Raw genomic sequence first — 17080 nt, 5'->3', positions numbered from 1 at the left:
AAGAACGTGAAACAATCCTCTTATTTTAGAATTGGAATTGAAAAAATCTAGAACTAGAAAAATATGAAAATTCGATCCTAAGTACGTTAGAAACACTAAACCAGAAATATCAATATATTAAATAATATAATTGTCACGTCTTATCAGATCGGGGATATTTTTTATCATAAATTATTTTATGAGCCACCAAATCAGGTTCTTGTCGGATTGGTTCTTATCAAGACCCAAATCCTCATTCCAAACCTAAATTTTTGAATCTAATGAATATTTAAGTCTGTTACAATCCATTGACAACCTAACTCTAATAAATATAAATGCAAATTTTCTTCCCAACATGCTAATTTGCATTATTATTGTTGAGTCATTTATAACCATCTTATTGCATAATTAAAGGTTTTTCTTTCAATGACATCTTGGAGAAGTTAATGATTGGAATATGAAAAGATCGTATTATTATACGGGAAAATCCGTGAAATACATATATATATTTGGTTAATTATTAAATAATAATAATTTTTAAGAATTTATAAAAAAAAAAAAAAAGTAATAAATCGACTATGAGGCAATTGATTTTCAAAAATCAACGTTTGAACCATCGGTTTTTAGTCCGATTTTAACTCATTACCCAAAATACCCTTTACCCATTGAAACTCGACGGTTTAGATTGCCAGTTTTCACCCTGATTTTAATCCATTACTCAAAATACCTTTTATCAATAAAAAATTAACTGTTGGACCGCTGATTTTCTTAAGTAAATATATATTAAATTATATCGAGGAAAGAAATTTATGTTATATGTGGACTGCCATGTCAGCACATTGTTAAACATAATGTCCAATGAAGTCGTGCTCTGCAAAAATTTGCAACAAGATCTAAATAGATTTTGTGGGGACGTGCAAACTTTTAACAAGGATGAACTTCGTCTCGATGGCATAAGGTTTGATTTTGAAATGAGTGGAATGAATGAAGAAGATTCGTCTAGTGAATCTCAAATATTTGGAATAAGCTTTTGTCAACAAGCTTTTGTGAAGTATCGAGCTGGTCAAGAACAACTCCATTACATTACAAGGGTATTTGTGTCAATTAACGCGACAATCTCATCAATATTTCAAAGTTCATTTCCCACTTTATTGTTGGTTCGAACTTCGAACTTCCATCATTTTGTTTTTGACTTTTTCCAGACAGTAAAAGTCCAACAAGTTTGAATTTCGTCTTTCTGAAAAAAACACTATAATGCAAACAAGTGCCTCGGTGCGCACTACGCATCCCCTTTCAGCAAGAGCTTCTACTGCCACACCAAATTTTACTAAGAGCATTTCAAATGTGTGCAAATCTTGATTTTAAAACTCATCTTGACGTCTTGTTCAATGAACGAGATCGACTCATCCCGGATGATTCATATGAATTGTTTTGTTGATATCATATGAATTGGGTCCACTTATTAAAAGTTGGTGTGGCTATAGAATCTCTCTTTATTTATTATATGAGGGTGAAGTTACGATTTACGATGTTGAGAGATGGCACTGTTGCAGTGCTTTCGTGTGAGTACACCCAAAGCAGTAGATGCGTACTACGCACCACGCGCTTTATAAATGTCTCTGTTATTATTTATTAAAAGATTCTAAGAAAATGCCACCGAATTTCCCCTCCAATTTCTCGTTCTCTTGTCCCCTCTGCTCTCTCTCTCTCTCTCTCGATCTACTGGTCTTGCTAGGGTTTATCGATGCCCTTTAAGCTATTTCGAAGATCGAATTCGTTTTAATTGAAGAGAAATGAGAGACTGAGAAGTTAATTTCTCTCTCAGATCCATATATTTCTGTGAGATTTCGTCTGAGAGTTCCTTCAAGCAGAGAGATTTCTAGGGTTGCTTTGCTTAATCTGAATCTAAGTTAAAAATGCCAGCTAACGGCTTCTCTTCGAAATCAGAGAAGAATGAGGCCGCGAAGCAACAACGAAGAGATCTGTACGAGGTTCTCGGTGTCTCTCGTAACTCAACAGATCAGGAAATTAAGAGCGCTTACCGAAAAATGGCTCTTAGGTAAGCTAATTTTATGTTTCTTTTGTAGTTTTTTATTTTTTCTTTGTCGATTAGTTCATTTTTTAGGTTTTGAAATGTTTTTATATGTGAAAGTTGGCTTTTTGGGCCTGAGATTTCGTTTTTTTTTTTTTTGTTTTGTTGTTGTTGTTAAATTTCGGGGGTTCGCTTTCCCATATACGTTGGTGTGGTCTGATTCCAGCTTTAGATCAACATGCATTGTCACCTTCATTCACAATGCTTCATCTCAATCATCGGTTTCAGCAAAATGAATTCTTTTTTACCATTTAATCCAATTTATAGCTTTATTTTCTGTTAAATCATGTGGTTTCAAATCTTTTTTCTATTATCCCAAACTTACGCCATCATTGATTTTTATTACACATGCCCAACCCATCTCAATTTACTTCTTTTTTCTTTTCTTTTTTAAATATTTTTAATCCCTTGTTGGGCACTAATTGTTTGTGCCCCTTAGATGTGGTATATTAGTATTGAAGGCCAATTTCTTTGATTTGGCTTATTATATTCGACCTGGGAAGTTGTCGTCAGTGACCCATTGCAGCTAATTAAGATAAGACCTATTGATTCGTTGAAGACTTCATAACCTACTTACAAAGATGTGGGCATTTTTCTTCTTTACATATGTAATCATTAGAACATGATTGTTGCTTTAAGAGAACTCAAAAGTACTCGACAGAAACTATTATCAGAGAAAGATATAATTTTGTTCCTCAAATGTTCTAGTATATTTTATGTTTTTCATATGTATAAAAAATGCATATAACTCAAATTTGAAGTATTATTGCTGAAATTAGTAACGGGAATTCCGACCAAATTTTTGCATGAGAATTATCTACATAGTACTTTGGTGTAGCTCACATAAGAATGATATCGTAGCACATTTCATCCCATCTCACTTAAAGTAGAAAACCATCAAATCTTGCTTGTAGTGGTCCCTACCTGATTAACCATCTCTAGAATCCATACTTTAAAATCTTAAGCAAGTAGAAGAATTCCTATCAGATATGAAAAATGCCAAAGACTCATGTAGAGCTTAACCCTGATGAGAATTTGGCAGCAGGGTCTCACAATTTTATTATTACACTCATTCTGTGTTATTCTTTTGAATCAAAAGTATATTGTGGCCATAGTACCATTTCTTTTCCTGGTTGGCAAGCTAGTGAAGGTGGGTATGAACGTTGATGGCCTAATCTATGGTATTACCACTCACAGACTTACCAATTTACCAATTTTGCACCTTCAAAACTTCGTGTCAAAGTGGGACCGAACTAGTAGTCACAAAATTCTCCGAATTTTTCAAAAAATTCGTAAAATTCTCTGAATAAGGGATTAGCCGATTAAATCAACGAATTAATTGATGATTTCTCACTTGATCGTGAAATATGGTAACATTTTTACCCTTCACCACCAAAATTTTAGTTTTTTCAACATTCAAACATCAAGAAGAAGATAGGGTTTAGGTTGAAGATATAGGTTTTGGTAAGAAACCCAAAAAACATATTTTGTTTAATCTCCAAAATTTATCCGAACTAACCAAATTGAATCCCCAACAAATGATTACCAAATCCAAACTTTGTTACTATTCACTGAACCCAATAGGATTCGAGTAACCTTTTTGGTAGGCAAGTGGGTGAAGACATATATGAAACCCAGGTCTGTAGTACCATTGTGCCCAATGATTTTCTCGTCCATGAAAAGGTTTTATATTGTTAAGGTTATTTTATTTTATTTACATTTAAACTTCTTTTGTGTTCTATGTTGTTCTTTGAATTTTCTACTGTTCTGCTATTTTTTTTAGTGGATATATCATTTTCTTATACTATTATCATGCATTTTCAGGTACCATCCTGACAAAAATGCAAATGATCCTAAGGCAGCTGATATGTTTAAGGAAGTCACATTTTCATATAATATTCTGTCTGATCCAGACAAACGACATCAGTATGACACTGCTGGTTTTGAGGTAAGATATTTAGGCGGGCATGTAGTGAATGCTATATCTCACAGTCACAATATTCATGCTATAATTTTGGGGTTATTTAGAGATCTTAATGTGTTGACAGTTCTTCGGTTTTTATTCTTTTGAGTTGATGTTGAACACTGGTGTGAATCACTTTTGCTCAGGCTATCGAATCAGAAAGCCAAGAATTGGAGCTAGATCTTTCAAGTTTGGGAGCTGTGAACACCATGTTTGCTGCACTTTTTAGGTAAGATTTTTTTCAGTGAAGGACTGATTTTTTAATTGTTGTGGAGTTTCATGTACTCATGAGCTTTTGGCCACTTAATGATGCACTCAGTTATGTTCTTATCTGTACAATACATTAGTAAGCTTGGTGTGCCAATTAAGACCACTGTATCAGCAACTGTCTTGGAGGAGGCTTTGAACGGAATGGTAACCATTCGTCCACTTCAACTGGGGCAATCTTTGTTTAAAAAGGTTATATATTTGACCAATTTTTGTATCTTGCCTTTGCTCTTTATATCTTAATCTAGTGGACGCAATTGAAAACATTCTCATCTTTTTGCAGGTTGAGAAGCAATGTGCGCACTTCTATTCTGTAACAATAACAGAACAAGAAGCACAATCAGGGTTTGTTTGTCGAGTGCAATCACCGGACAAAAGCAAATTCAAGGTTTGTGCATAGTATTAGTCCCCTCAGACATGTTCTCTGACAATTGCTGACATTTGGTGTTGCGTTCTACTTTAAGAAGGTTCTTAAAGTTGGGATAACTAAGAGTCACCTTTGTAACATGTCGTAATATTTATATATTGGAACAATAGAAGATATAATAATGTTTAAAAATTGAAACAACAATGATCTCCAAGATAGAAACAAAGGATGATATTTTAGTCTTCTGATATAAGGTCTGAACTCAACTGCCTAAAGTAAATAAGTCAACATTTAAATGAGGCAATAGTCAACTGAAAGCCATGTTAGGTATTAGATATATTAAATACAGTGGAGAATTGTTTCTTTCATTTGTAGTCAAACAAATTATGAGGTGTAACGCACACCCCCTTTCTTCATCGGTTTACACATAAAAAATAAAACAAAATTATGAAGTATAACATTATAAAGTGGGTCCTTTTCACGTCCTCTTTATTTTTATTTTTCATTATTGTGAACACATTCAAACCAGGGCATCCTTAAAAACACGTTAATGTACTAGTTTAAAACACTTTCAAATTCTTAGATCTATCCATTTAACCTCCTAAAATTACAGTACCTTATTAATAAATTCATTCAGATATTTGTACAAGAAATGACAGCCCAACTAAGACATGTTTTTATTTAAATTGAGAACTTGTAGCTTCACTCTATCTCACTGAACATTTGACTTTGCCACTATAAGTACATTCAACAATCTCATGGAATTAAATAGAATACTGATTTCACTAAAACAGGCTTATCAATCATAAAAATAAGTTATATGTAGCATAGCTCCTGTTATGACATGGTCTTATTGCAAAAATGGTCAGTTCCTTCATTTAGTGTGTAGCATGTGAAACAGTTGCCATGCTTTCTTTTACTAGTTTGTATGACTTACGGTTGAAGTGGTGTCTTGCTTCATTCCTGACATATTAGATTGGCTATGGTCTAGCAGACTCTTTCTCCATAAATGACAAGCTCACTAACATTTTCATGTGATGAGGATTAATTCAAACTTGGACCTTCTAGAAATCTTTGAAATCAGAGGATGTAGTTTCCCATCACAAATGACACCCCAGTATTGAATTTGGATTGAATAGCAATCGTGTTGTCCGGGTGTCACATTGGGCCAAAAATGGGAGCATGGGATCCAATTTGTGGACTCCAAGTTTTACCCTTTCATAATAGTTGCTATCTTAAATTCCAAATATAGATTATTTTTCATAACTTTACTTTTTCTATCTCTCTTTCCATGCCAACTCTAGCATCCGTAAGCATTTCTTTATTGTGGAAGTGTACAATTTCTTAAGAATTTTGCTCCTTATTTTTCGATCTTGGGCCAACTAACTACTGTAATTTGATATATTTTACTAATTAACCGATCAAAAAATATATTTGACTAATTCTACACCCTTTCTTGCTATTAATGGGTGTGCTTTCTGTGCAGTTATTGTACTTTGAGCAGGTAGAGAATGGTGGTTTAAGCCTTGCATTACAGGTACTAATATAATCAGGATTTTCTATTGATGTAATTGGAACAGCGAGTCTATTGGAGTAAATGGAGACGAACTTTGGTTAATATCGAATGTGTAACCATTTGCAGATGGGAATGAAGTAACTAACACACTTGCACTTTGGCAGATTGTTTCTGACCACAATTTATGTCTTCTCTGTTGGAGGGTACCCTAAAATTGTCTTTGCAGCTCTCACCAGTTCCTCTAATTTACTCAGTCATGTCTTGGATTTGAACTTATTCCCTCCCATTCCATACTCACAGATTTCCTTTTTCCTCTAATTGAACTACCAAAGCATGTGAATTCCAGTGTCTTGTTCTCCCTTGACCTTTATGTTAAGAATCATGTGGTTTGGGCTTTTGCCTCAATTGTTTCATTTTCTGATCTGGGAATGAGAAAGCCAGCATGTCTTGGGGGACCTTACAATTACCTTCTGAATTTCATTTTCAAACAACTGTTGTTTGAGGCTTCCTTTACGTCGGTCAAATTGTTGGAACTTGGGAGTGGTAACTAATGAAATGAGTAGTCTATTTATTGAATCTGCCTGATTGAAAAATATCTGGGACTTTTGGCATATGATGAGCCATGCCTCCTACATTGAATGGGTACATGCTCTCCCGTCAATGGGCTGGGTTGGCTCGCGTTCAGTCTGGGTCGCAATTGATTGGGCTTGGGCAAGGTAACTAAGTACATTTATTTTCAGGACAGGCTGGACTAGGTCTGGTTATTTTGAGGATTGGGCATGACCTTTGGGGCTTTGGTATGTCTAGTGGCCCAACCCAACTCATTTATTTATGCATCTCCTTCCCCCTTTCTTTTTGAAAAGACACAGTGGCCTGTAAATTGACCTAAACTATAGTGGTGGGTAGGGCTTGTGAGGTTTTTTAGGATTGATTAAGTGCAAACCGTTAAGGATTATTTCATTTGGACATTCCTAAACTATGAAATCTATTTCTCTATTCAACTCTATATAGAGCGTTCATACAAGTACTGTAGAAGCTATACATTTCTATTGCTTCATTATTAAAAGCTTGTTCTTTTTTTTCCACAGAGGAACAAATCTTATTATAACTTCTCCACTGACCTTCATTTAGTACGCTGCTTACTACTTTTGACCAATTTAAATGCATATGCAACTAGCAAACCTGTGAAACTAGCCTACAAATGTACACCGCTCAAATAACCCTAGGAGGGATTAAATCAATACAAAATGACAATGAATGGTCATGATGCTCCTCCATGGATGGTCATGGTGATCTTAGTTGGTAATTGAGATGGGCAACTACAACTCTCTTTCATCATATTATCACCTTAGTGCTTCGAATTCAGTGAGAATATATAATTATAAATCACTTCTATTACCCTAAGTTACCTTAGTTATTTGCGTGGTTTTTATTAATTTCATGGATCCTTGATTGTACATGCTCTTATCCATAAAATGCTTTATTTTAGTTGAAATTACATTTATGACCTAAATCACTTATGATGTAGGAGGACAGCACAAAGACTGGGAAGGTTACTTCTGCTGGGATGTATTTTCTTGGTTTCCCTGTTTACCGGTTGGATCAAGCAGTGAACTCGGTGAGCTAACAGCATTGTAACTAGTGTAGAAGTCAACTTATTCTTCAAAATACATATATAGGTCTATAAAATCACATCTTTACTCATTGTTTCCCTTTCTGCCTTTTCAAAACTGCTCCAGATGGCTGCAGCAAAGGATCCTGATGCTGCCTTCTTCAAAAAATTGGACGGATTTCAGCCATGTGAACTAACTGAACTAAAAGCAGGCACCCATATCTTTTCTGTTTATGGTCAGTTGTGTAACTTCTTGAATCTGGTCAGGAGTGGTACTTTTTCTTGATTATACACTCTGATGAGCCTAAACTACAGGTGACAACTTTTTCAAAAGTGCGAGCTACAACATAGAAGTTCTTTGTGCTGCACCATTTACAGAAGAAAAGGATAAACTGAGAGCTGTGGAAGCTCAAATTTTAACTAAAAGGGCGGAACTCTCTAAATTTGAGACTGAGTACAGAGAGGTTCAGACTTTTGCATGAGCACTTCTACATACCCTGAAAATACAAATATTTTTTTCTCTTATATTCGTGTTGAGTGTACAGGTTCTGGCACAATTCACTGAGATGACCAGTAGATATGCCCAAGAAATGCAGGCTGTGAGTATATCCTTCATGTTTCATGTCCGAATTCCATAATTTTATGAAAATGAAATTCAAGTTCATTGATTGTTATTGAAGTGGAGCTCCAATAATCTTGATTGGTCATCTGTTATTTGTTCCTTTAGATTGATGAACTTCTTAAGCAAAGGAACACAATCCATGCCTCATACTCAACTTCTCAGCCTCTGAAAAGAAGTTCGAGTAGCGGTAAGGTCAGAGGTTCTTTCAAGGAGTCTAAAAAGGAAGAAGAACGCCCAGCGAGACACAAAAAGCCTACAACAAAGGATAGGTCAAGGAAGAAGAAATGGTTCAATATCCACTTGAAAGTGGACAAGACCAAGCCATGCTGAATAGTGTAACGTTAGCATCCTAACATTCCATCTTTTACCTTGTTAGTGATTGTGTTTTCCCATGTTGACAAGGTTTTGCTGCTCTCATCGTGTAGGATTGTGATCTCTTTGAACAATTATGGGGCAAGTTTCGACCTGCAACTATTGGGTGGTGAACCTATTGTACCCTTTGTAATTGTGTTATAGTTTTGTCGGACATTTCCATCTTTCCTACTTTAAGGCGAAATGGATCATCAAGCGGTGGAGGAGATGGTGGTTCTGGTACAATTTTTTTTCCCATTACTCTTGCATGTAAAGGATGAGAACTCACTATTATTGTAAAATTATTTCCTTCCCTGCATCGTGTTTATTTATTTTTCTTTTATTTCTGTTTCACTAATCAATCAATAAACAGCAGATTCTTGGGGTTCTATAGCGCATCCCAAGATCTTGCCCATAGAATGGATATGTTTTATGTCGTTGGGGTGGCATAGACAGACTTATTTACGTGAACTCAAGAGTAGAACTAACTCCTCCCCCGAACATGAAAACTGAAAATATTTCTCAGCAAAAAGAGATCCAATATTTGTAGATTGCTGTAAAAGTCCTAAGTTTTTTTTTCTTACTCCACTGTGGAGAAGTTCAAACTCCCCTGCTAGTATCTCGCCATTGCGTGAGCCTACATTAAATCTGTTTCGTTCAATTTTGAAATGGTGGTTGTTCGCCCTCCCCTCCATCTTCAGGGAGGGGTGGTTGTCAACATTACCTTTTTTTTAAAATCCATTGGGCGTGGTTTTACACTCCAAATTCCAACATACATAATACGGCCTAAAATTACATGCGTTAAATTGTGAGAGTTGCTATTGCCACATCAACTGTGCAATATTTGGTGATTTATAAAGGAACTGGTGTGGTATTAGTAAAAGTTGGTGTGGCAATAGTTACACTCTCAAAAGCATGGTTTCAAAAATTCGAGACGTTGATTTACCTGATATTTAAAAATTGCAAAATTGGATAATGCCGAAGCAACATTAAAATGTACATTGTTTCTGATGCCGAGGTGGAGCACGCATAACCATAAAAATTTTGGGCTGAATCTTTGAAAACAAAATTTAGAGTGATTTATACATCCCACGAAGTTTTGATGAATATTAGAGATATTTTCAAACTAATGACACGTCCCTTTCACTTTAAGTTTTGTACAAAGTAATGTAACGTGAGAAAAAAAATTTGCTCACAAAATTTTTCCACTAGTGCTCATAGAATCTGGGTCCACCAACAATCACATGAGTCCCGTGTGTTGAATAGCATCCCAAAAAAAAAAAGACTTAACCAAAGTGAAGGGACTTTTCTCAGCAATACAGAAAATAAAAAAGAGAGCAATTGAAACATAAAATAGATCCACCACACAACAAAAAATGATTCTCTGAGATGCAAAACGTTGTGGCAAAGATCAATCTTTGCTACACCACACACACACACGTCTAGCAAAAACAAATTATAATTGTATATTATACAAATATATTATTTCAAAGAGACAAGAAAGATCATCATCAAATAATTCATAATTTATAACCAAAGAATTAAGTGTACCGACATCAACATCACAATCATTCCTCCCTCTTCTTCTTCTTCTTCAATCCTCGTGATTAAAATCCAACGGTCCTGATTGACTTACATCGTATAATTCTAAGTTTTAATAGTATTAAACGCATCACATCTGTGTCGAACCTCACCCTTTCTTCCCATCTTCACACCAGTCACACTAAGCTTCTCCATTGCTCTCGCAAATGCCTCAAAGAACGCAGTTTGATTCGCTGCGAACGTCTCCGCATAACCCTTCGTCCTCGAATCTACAATCATTGCTCGATCCGAAGCTAAGAGCCCTAATCCTCTTGGCAGATTCTGATAATACATGTTATCGAATTTATTAGGTGTCATCACATCGTTAAACGCAGACATTGTTGGATTCGATTGGTAATTCTCACAAGCCTTCTTCAATCCATCAGCAAATCTAGGGTTCATTGTTGGATCAATCGATGAAGTTTTGCTGTAATTGAAGATCCCATTAGAGAACTCCTTACAGTGAGAAAACCCAATTGTGTGGGCACCAGTTAATGCTACCATCTCTGCTACAGAGAAACCCTTTGATGCGAAGATAGAGATGATCTGTGAGACCTCCATTGTTGGTCGTGGGAGATTTCCTTCAACACTTGAAGCTTTGGAATAAAACCCATCTTTACGACCTAATCGAACTTGATAAAAGGGACCACCAACCATGGTGACGAGATCACGAGTTGCGAGTGCGAGAATGTCGGAGCAGGAAACGATGCCTGGGCATTGGAGTTCGAGAGCGGTTTTGATGCGGACGACTACATCGAAGGCGTCACCTGGTAGAGAGAGATTGATGTCTGCATCGCGTTCTGCTTTGTTGAAGGTGTTGGAGGTGATGAGAACCGATGCATCGCAGCCTGAAACCATACAGTCGTGGAAGAAGAGACGAAGGGTTCCTGCAGCGGTCGTAGGGTTGGTGATTTCTTTGTTGGTGATGATGTCTTGAATGATTTGTTGGAGTTTTGGGCATGATTTGGTGTAGTAGTTTGTGGTGAGTCTTGATTGGGTTGGAGTGAAAAAGAGGGAAGAAGAGAAGATGAGGAGAAGGAGAAGGAAGGGTGAGGCCATTGTTGAAGGGAAGAGAGCTTCAGAGAGAGAGAGAGAGAGAGAGAGTAGATCTGTTTGTGTGTGAGAGAGAAAAACAGAGGAGAGTGAGAACTGAGAAGAGGAATGCGGAGGGGTTTTAGCCTTTTAGGACTAAAGATAAAAGGTCTTTCTTTGAGGGGTAAATTTACAGTTTAGAATACACCCCTGGATTTTAGTGAATGTTTAAGACATCCCTTTAGCTCTAAAATTGATTATATGCTCCCTTGACGAGCATGACCAATGGGAAACTCGTAAGAAAAAGACGAAAATACACTTGCCAAATACTAACGATTCCTTCAAAGCATCCTTCTCTTTTAACATTAGGAATGACCATTTTTTTAAGTCGTGGTAATCTGACACCTATAACCCCATCATAGAATCATAGATCATTTGTCTCGGGATACATAAGAAAAATATTTATGATTTTATGTATCCCAAGGCAAATGATCTACAGTTATGTGATAGAAAGTTTGTATCACCACTTATTTTTTACGTAGTCCAATTAATTATTGAGTATTTTTTCTTCTTCTTATGAATAAATGAGGAAGAAGATATTAAGAAATTTTCACTTCGATTATATGATAGGGACGGGGGGGGGGGGGGCTCAAAATATCATTATTCTTTTTTGTTTTTTAGTTAAGCCAATGAAATTACTGACCAGTAACTAGTAAGTGAAAGAGAATTTTAAATCTTGGCCCACGAACTTATAAAGTTTGTATCACCACTTATTTTTTACGTAGTCCAATTAATTATTCAATATTTTTTCTTCTTATGAATAAATGAGAAAGAAGATATTTAGACATTTTCACTTTGGTTCTGTGATAGGGACGTAGGGGGGGGGGGAGGTCAAAATATCATTATTTTTTTTCGTTTTTTAGTTAAGCAAATGAAATTAGTGACTAGTAACTAGTAAGTGAAAGAGAATTTTAAATCCTGGTCCACGAACTTAGAAAGTTTGTATCACCACTTATTTTTTACGTAGTCCAATTAATTATTCAATATTTTTTCTTCTTATGAATAAATGAAAAAGAAGATATTAAGAAATTTTCACTTTGGAGGATGTGAGTGCAAAAATTTCATATCTACCTCAAAGGTATCAAAGATTGGTTGATGCATTCAATAATGATCAATGGGCTCAGACCCTTATGTAATATGAGTTTACCTGTGTACGTGAGAGAGCATAAATTTACCCTCCACAAAACATTATTAAATAAATCGAAGGTAATGGTTTTTTGGAGAAAAATCAAGATGAGGGTATTTTAGTTAAATTTTATAATCTCAACTTAAAGACCACAGTCAATGGGTATAAAGTTTGAAAATTAACGGTTAACTCAAATAATCAGGACTCATAATTAAATTATAATTTTTTGAGGGGTTTGAGGAGTGGGGTAGGGCTGTATTCTACATTAGTGAGAAAGATTTTGTTTTTGAGCGTTAATTGCGGGGTGCAGCACATGGTGTCGTATGGCGGGATGGCCCTTAAAAAGGTTTGTTTAGTTGTACTTATGTACTCGCGGAAGTTGTATAGCTATCCAACTACAATTCTAATTTAAACACCACGTCAGCATTAGCAGACTCTTTGTTGTTGGGCCTACATACTCGGGAAAGTTTGTCCTATTCATTTGTGCACCACTGCTCTACAGTCTGTACCCAAGAAATCAGCTTGAAAGTTGATTTCTTGTCTTTAGATTCAACCTTTACAACTAAATGAGCTTTTTGATAAATCAAAATATATTTGATTGGTCTGATTTTCAGTGATTAAGTAGACCAAATGAAGGGCTGAGAATGCTGAGAAAGTGGGCCCCCCCATAGCTGAAGATCAAGTGGTTGAATTGGATGCACATCATGTGAACAAATATTGTGTTTATATTCAAGATTTAAGATACTTTTTTTTAAATAAAGAAGCAACAGTATTTTAATGGAAAATATAATAATTAATTAAAAAGGTTGAACAGCGTGAGTGATCCATGGCATGCAAAGAGCGAGTTGACTTAATCAAGACAAATTTTAACAGATGATCCACGATCTGTCATTATCGATAGATCCTACGGTACCTACGCCCATCATGGAGGGCCCACCAACCCAAAACTGTGTGGGACCACCGTTTGAACAATCTTGATCAATATGTTAGGGTGTACGTATGGGGATAAAGGCATTGAAAATGATGGATTTGATGTTAAAATTTTATCAAAAAAAAATAAAAAAACAAAAAACAAAAATGACTCATCAGAAAGATGAGACAAATCTTGAGAACCCACTACGATGAGAATTTATAGGTAAACTATAAACATGTGTCATGGCTTATTAATGACAAAGATGGAGTTAAATCTTCACTATTATAACGAGAGGTGGCGGTGTAGAGGTAGTTCTCCAATAAATTTTGATCTCATAAATACCCTCACTTTTACATTTAAAGTTAATAAGATCAAAGTTATTTTGATCAAAAGTTAAGAAAATATCAGTCCACCATCATAGACCTGTGTTATTTGATTTGGGGGTTTGGTTGGTTCGAATTTAGGTTCACGATTTGTGATTCACTAATCAAGAAGAACGTTCGTAGGAGTAGACAGAGATGATGGTATTTGAAGGTTGAAGTGATGAGTAAAGAAAAAAAAGAGATTAGAGATGATAGATTTTGAAGAGAATAGAGGAAGGATTAATGATCCAACAAGTCGTTAGAACCCACAAAGATGTTCAAATCAAACAATTGGAAATCCCTAATTATAATAAGCTTTTGTAATATTCTGAATAAGAGTCTTGGTAATCTCACTCACTTTTTTGCACGTTCCCCTTACAAAATCGTATAAAATCATAAAGATCGGTCTTTGTATATTTCGAAGACAAGGATTTACGATTTATGAAGATTGTGTACAAAAAAGTGAGTCAGATTATCATGACTCTAGGAATAATGATAAACTTACTCCCCCTCTACTCTCCTGACATGGCATATGCATACAACCATAGATTTTTCATCGGGATGCACAATTGCACTTCCCTATATTATAAGTTCAAATGGTGGGGGTGGGGGTGGGGTATTTTGAGATTTGGGTCATGCATGTGCTGTGGACCCACCCCGAAAGCGGTGATACAAACGCGGTTTTCGGTGTAGTCACACGTGACAGCTCATCCACGCTTAGTTTTCCATCTCCATACCCATGCACGGCTATAACTTGAGGAATCCTAGGCCCACTTAATGTGCCAAATTCGATAATTGTCTCCTTTATAACTGTCGGTGAGATAAATCAAGGGAAACGATGTGATGCGATCCGACTCATGTGGGGGAGAGAATTTGATGAAGTACCATATGATAATATGACTCTCACTTCTGACAAACGCCACTTGCAACCCCCTTCACACAACCATAGATCATTTGTCTTGATTCTACGTATCCCGAGACAAATGATTTACGGTTCTATGATGGGGGTGTCAAACCAGGTCGCATAAGTCTCAATCACTTAAGATGCGATTATCGTACGGTTGCAAAACAATATAAAATCAATTTAAAGTAGAAGTTTGTGATTTTCAGGTGTTTGGTTATGCAAACCAGCTTTACTTTGTGGATATTTGATCCTCCAATCAAATACAAATTTATTTTTTCACGTCCTCATATTGTTTTTCCTAAAATTTAGGTAGGTAAAACTTTTCAATCGAACACTTTGAATTGCAAAAAAATGCGCAGAATTACAAGGTTTCGAGGCCATAGCAAACAAGCCCTAATTGTTAGATGATCCTAAAAGATTAGCAAATCTTTTCCAGAAAACCTATTAATCGTTAGAACCATGCTAGAGTGACCTCAAGATTGATCTCATTTCATATTTTCCTGACGTGAAGGTGTGCATAGAACCATGGATCTCTTTCACGTGTATCTCGATAAAAACATATATGATTCGAACACATTTACACGATGGGACAATGTGAAATGAGGCCAATATTTGAGGTCTCTTCAGCATTATTCTAACTGTTAAGTCATAACAATCGCAAACTGTTTACGAGCAAATGTTTCGTTGATAAAATATATTTTTGGAAAATTATAGTCTCAACAACATTTGAGTTAGTGCATAAAACTTAGTAACCATATAAAATCCTCTTAAAAGAATCAATATTCATCCTTTTGAAAATTGTCTTTTCTCTCATTTTGGCAGTTGTCTTGTATTTTGTCTCAAATTTTATTTTTGATTAGAGAAGTCCTTTTTTTCGTTATATTGAATCATTGAGAACCTTAAAATTTGAGACCCACCCGATTTTATTCGATGAGTTTGGATTGAATCATTGGGTTAAGCCAATCTATTAGAAGTTGGGATCCGAGTCGATAAATTTTAGACCAATAGATCTTCTATCCACTAATTTGACTTAGGCAAACATCTAAGTTGCCTTAAGGTGAAGCTGATCCTACATAGTTTTTAATAGGAAAAATTACTTAAAGGACCTTAGCAGAAGGGTTTCTTTCTAAATAGTTCCTAAATTTTTTATGGTAGCTTGGTAGGACATTTAGTAAACTCTTTCTTTCTAAATAGTCCTTAGATCGCATCTCCCACATTTCTCATGATTGAATGTCTTAACCGTTCGAATTCATCGTTTTTATCCAAAAATTGAATTTTTGACATTTCAATCGAGTTTCAGATGCTCCATTCCGTTGGAAAGGATTTAAAAAAGAAAAAGAAGTCATTTTCAAAGGTTTTTTCAAACATTTTGAAGATTTATGTAAAAATTAGGATTTTTTTTTTTTTTCATTTTTTTCCTTAGTTTTCAAATGAAAATTGATCAAGAATGGTTCTTTTGAATTGAAATCATCTAAACAAGTCATTATCTCAAATTTTTAGTCGATCTTTCCATATATTTTAGTCGAAAAAACTCAAAAATTGAAAATGGGTGGCTTTTACCAATGTCGAGTTCACTACTTTTTTATTTAAAAAGTGGTGAACTCGACAATAAATTGTGGTGAGTTTGATAGTAATAAAGGTTTTGAATTCAATTGTAAGAAAAAAAAAATGGTGAGTTCATCCATAACAAAGGACCATTAAAAAAGAAAAAAATTTACTAAATATCCTATCAAACTCCACGGAAAACTTAGGGATTATTTAGAAAGAAACACTTTCACAAGGGTCCTCTTAAGTAAGGCCATAAGAAACTTAGCACCTCCAGTACTTATTTTTTTAGAGTGTTGGTGTTTGGTATACAAGTGTTTTACAATTTAACTGTGTTCTATTAAAAAAGTCCTTGAGATTCCTTTATGATTGGAAACTTTTGTTGCGAACTGAAAAGTCTTTTTTGAATAAATATAATATAAATGAAAGTAATGTTATGTATAGTGGTCAAGGCCTCCCTCTAAAAAGGGAAATGTCTTGAGCGCAAGCTCCCTCCTCGACCATCCAGGAATTTATATTTATTTATCCAAAAAAACAAATCTAAATAAAAATTTATTCACAAATATAGAAGAACTTGATGGTTGAATGATGAGGTTCAGAAAGTCATTCAAGACAAATGCATTGATGTTATAGTTATCGATCAACAAAAAAAGACCATAAGTTTAAAAAAAAAAAAAAAAAATAGCGATTCTAGCAAATAATTATTAAGGAATTACATGATACATTTTCACTGAGCCTGTGGGATCAAGTGCAGTTATTCTATAAAAGAAAAAAAAATCTATTATGAA

At 35.2% G+C, this 17080-nt stretch overlaps 1 protein-coding gene and 1 pseudogene across 1 annotated transcript; one reads left to right on the top strand and one right to left on the bottom strand.

The window, feature by feature from the left end:
* Nucleotides 1–1606: 1606 nt before the first annotated feature.
* On the top strand, nt 1607–9088 carry ARL1 (ARG1-like 1). Its single transcript, XM_086448307.1, has 12 exons — nt 1607–2038; nt 3896–4019; nt 4181–4263; nt 4382–4493; nt 4585–4689; nt 6155–6205; nt 7713–7802; nt 7924–8032; nt 8112–8260; nt 8342–8395; nt 8524–8758; nt 8844–9088. The coding sequence occupies exons 1-11, from the start codon at nt 1896–1898 to the stop codon at nt 8746–8748; spliced, it is 1245 nt and encodes a 414-aa protein (XP_086304433.1). The 5' UTR covers nt 1607–1895; the 3' UTR covers nt 8749–8758; nt 8844–9088.
* A 1240-nt stretch (nt 9089–10328) lies between these two features.
* On the bottom strand, nt 10329–11504 carry LOC147398931 (peroxidase 31 pseudogene; annotated as a pseudogene).
* Between the last annotated feature and the right edge of the window lie 5576 nt (nt 11505–17080).

The sequence above is a fragment of the Akebia trifoliata genome, chromosome 7, assembly GCF_017979445.1.
Source record: "Akebia trifoliata isolate Shusen 1 chromosome 7, ASM1797944v1, whole genome shotgun sequence".
In the NCBI taxonomy this organism is placed as follows: Eukaryota; Viridiplantae; Streptophyta; class Magnoliopsida; order Ranunculales; family Lardizabalaceae; genus Akebia; species Akebia trifoliata.
The sequence above is the reverse complement of the archived record's forward strand: the minus strand, read 5'-3'. Positions and strand labels throughout refer to the sequence as shown.

What these genes read in the sequence shown, in the direction of transcription:
- ARL1 (XM_086448307.1), top strand. Translation starts at nt 1,896, where the DNA reads ATGCCAGCTAACGGCTTCTCTTCGAAATCAGAGAAGAATGAGGCCGCG. An exon ending in ATGACACTGCTGGTTTTGAG is followed by an intron (nt 4,020 to 4,180) that starts GTAAGATATTTA and finishes ACTTTTGCTCAG; the next exon opens with GCTATCGAATCAGAAAGCCA. An exon ending in GGCAATCTTTGTTTAAAAAG is followed by an intron (nt 4,494 to 4,584) that starts GTTATATATTTG and finishes ATCTTTTTGCAG; the next exon opens with GTTGAGAAGCAATGTGCGCA.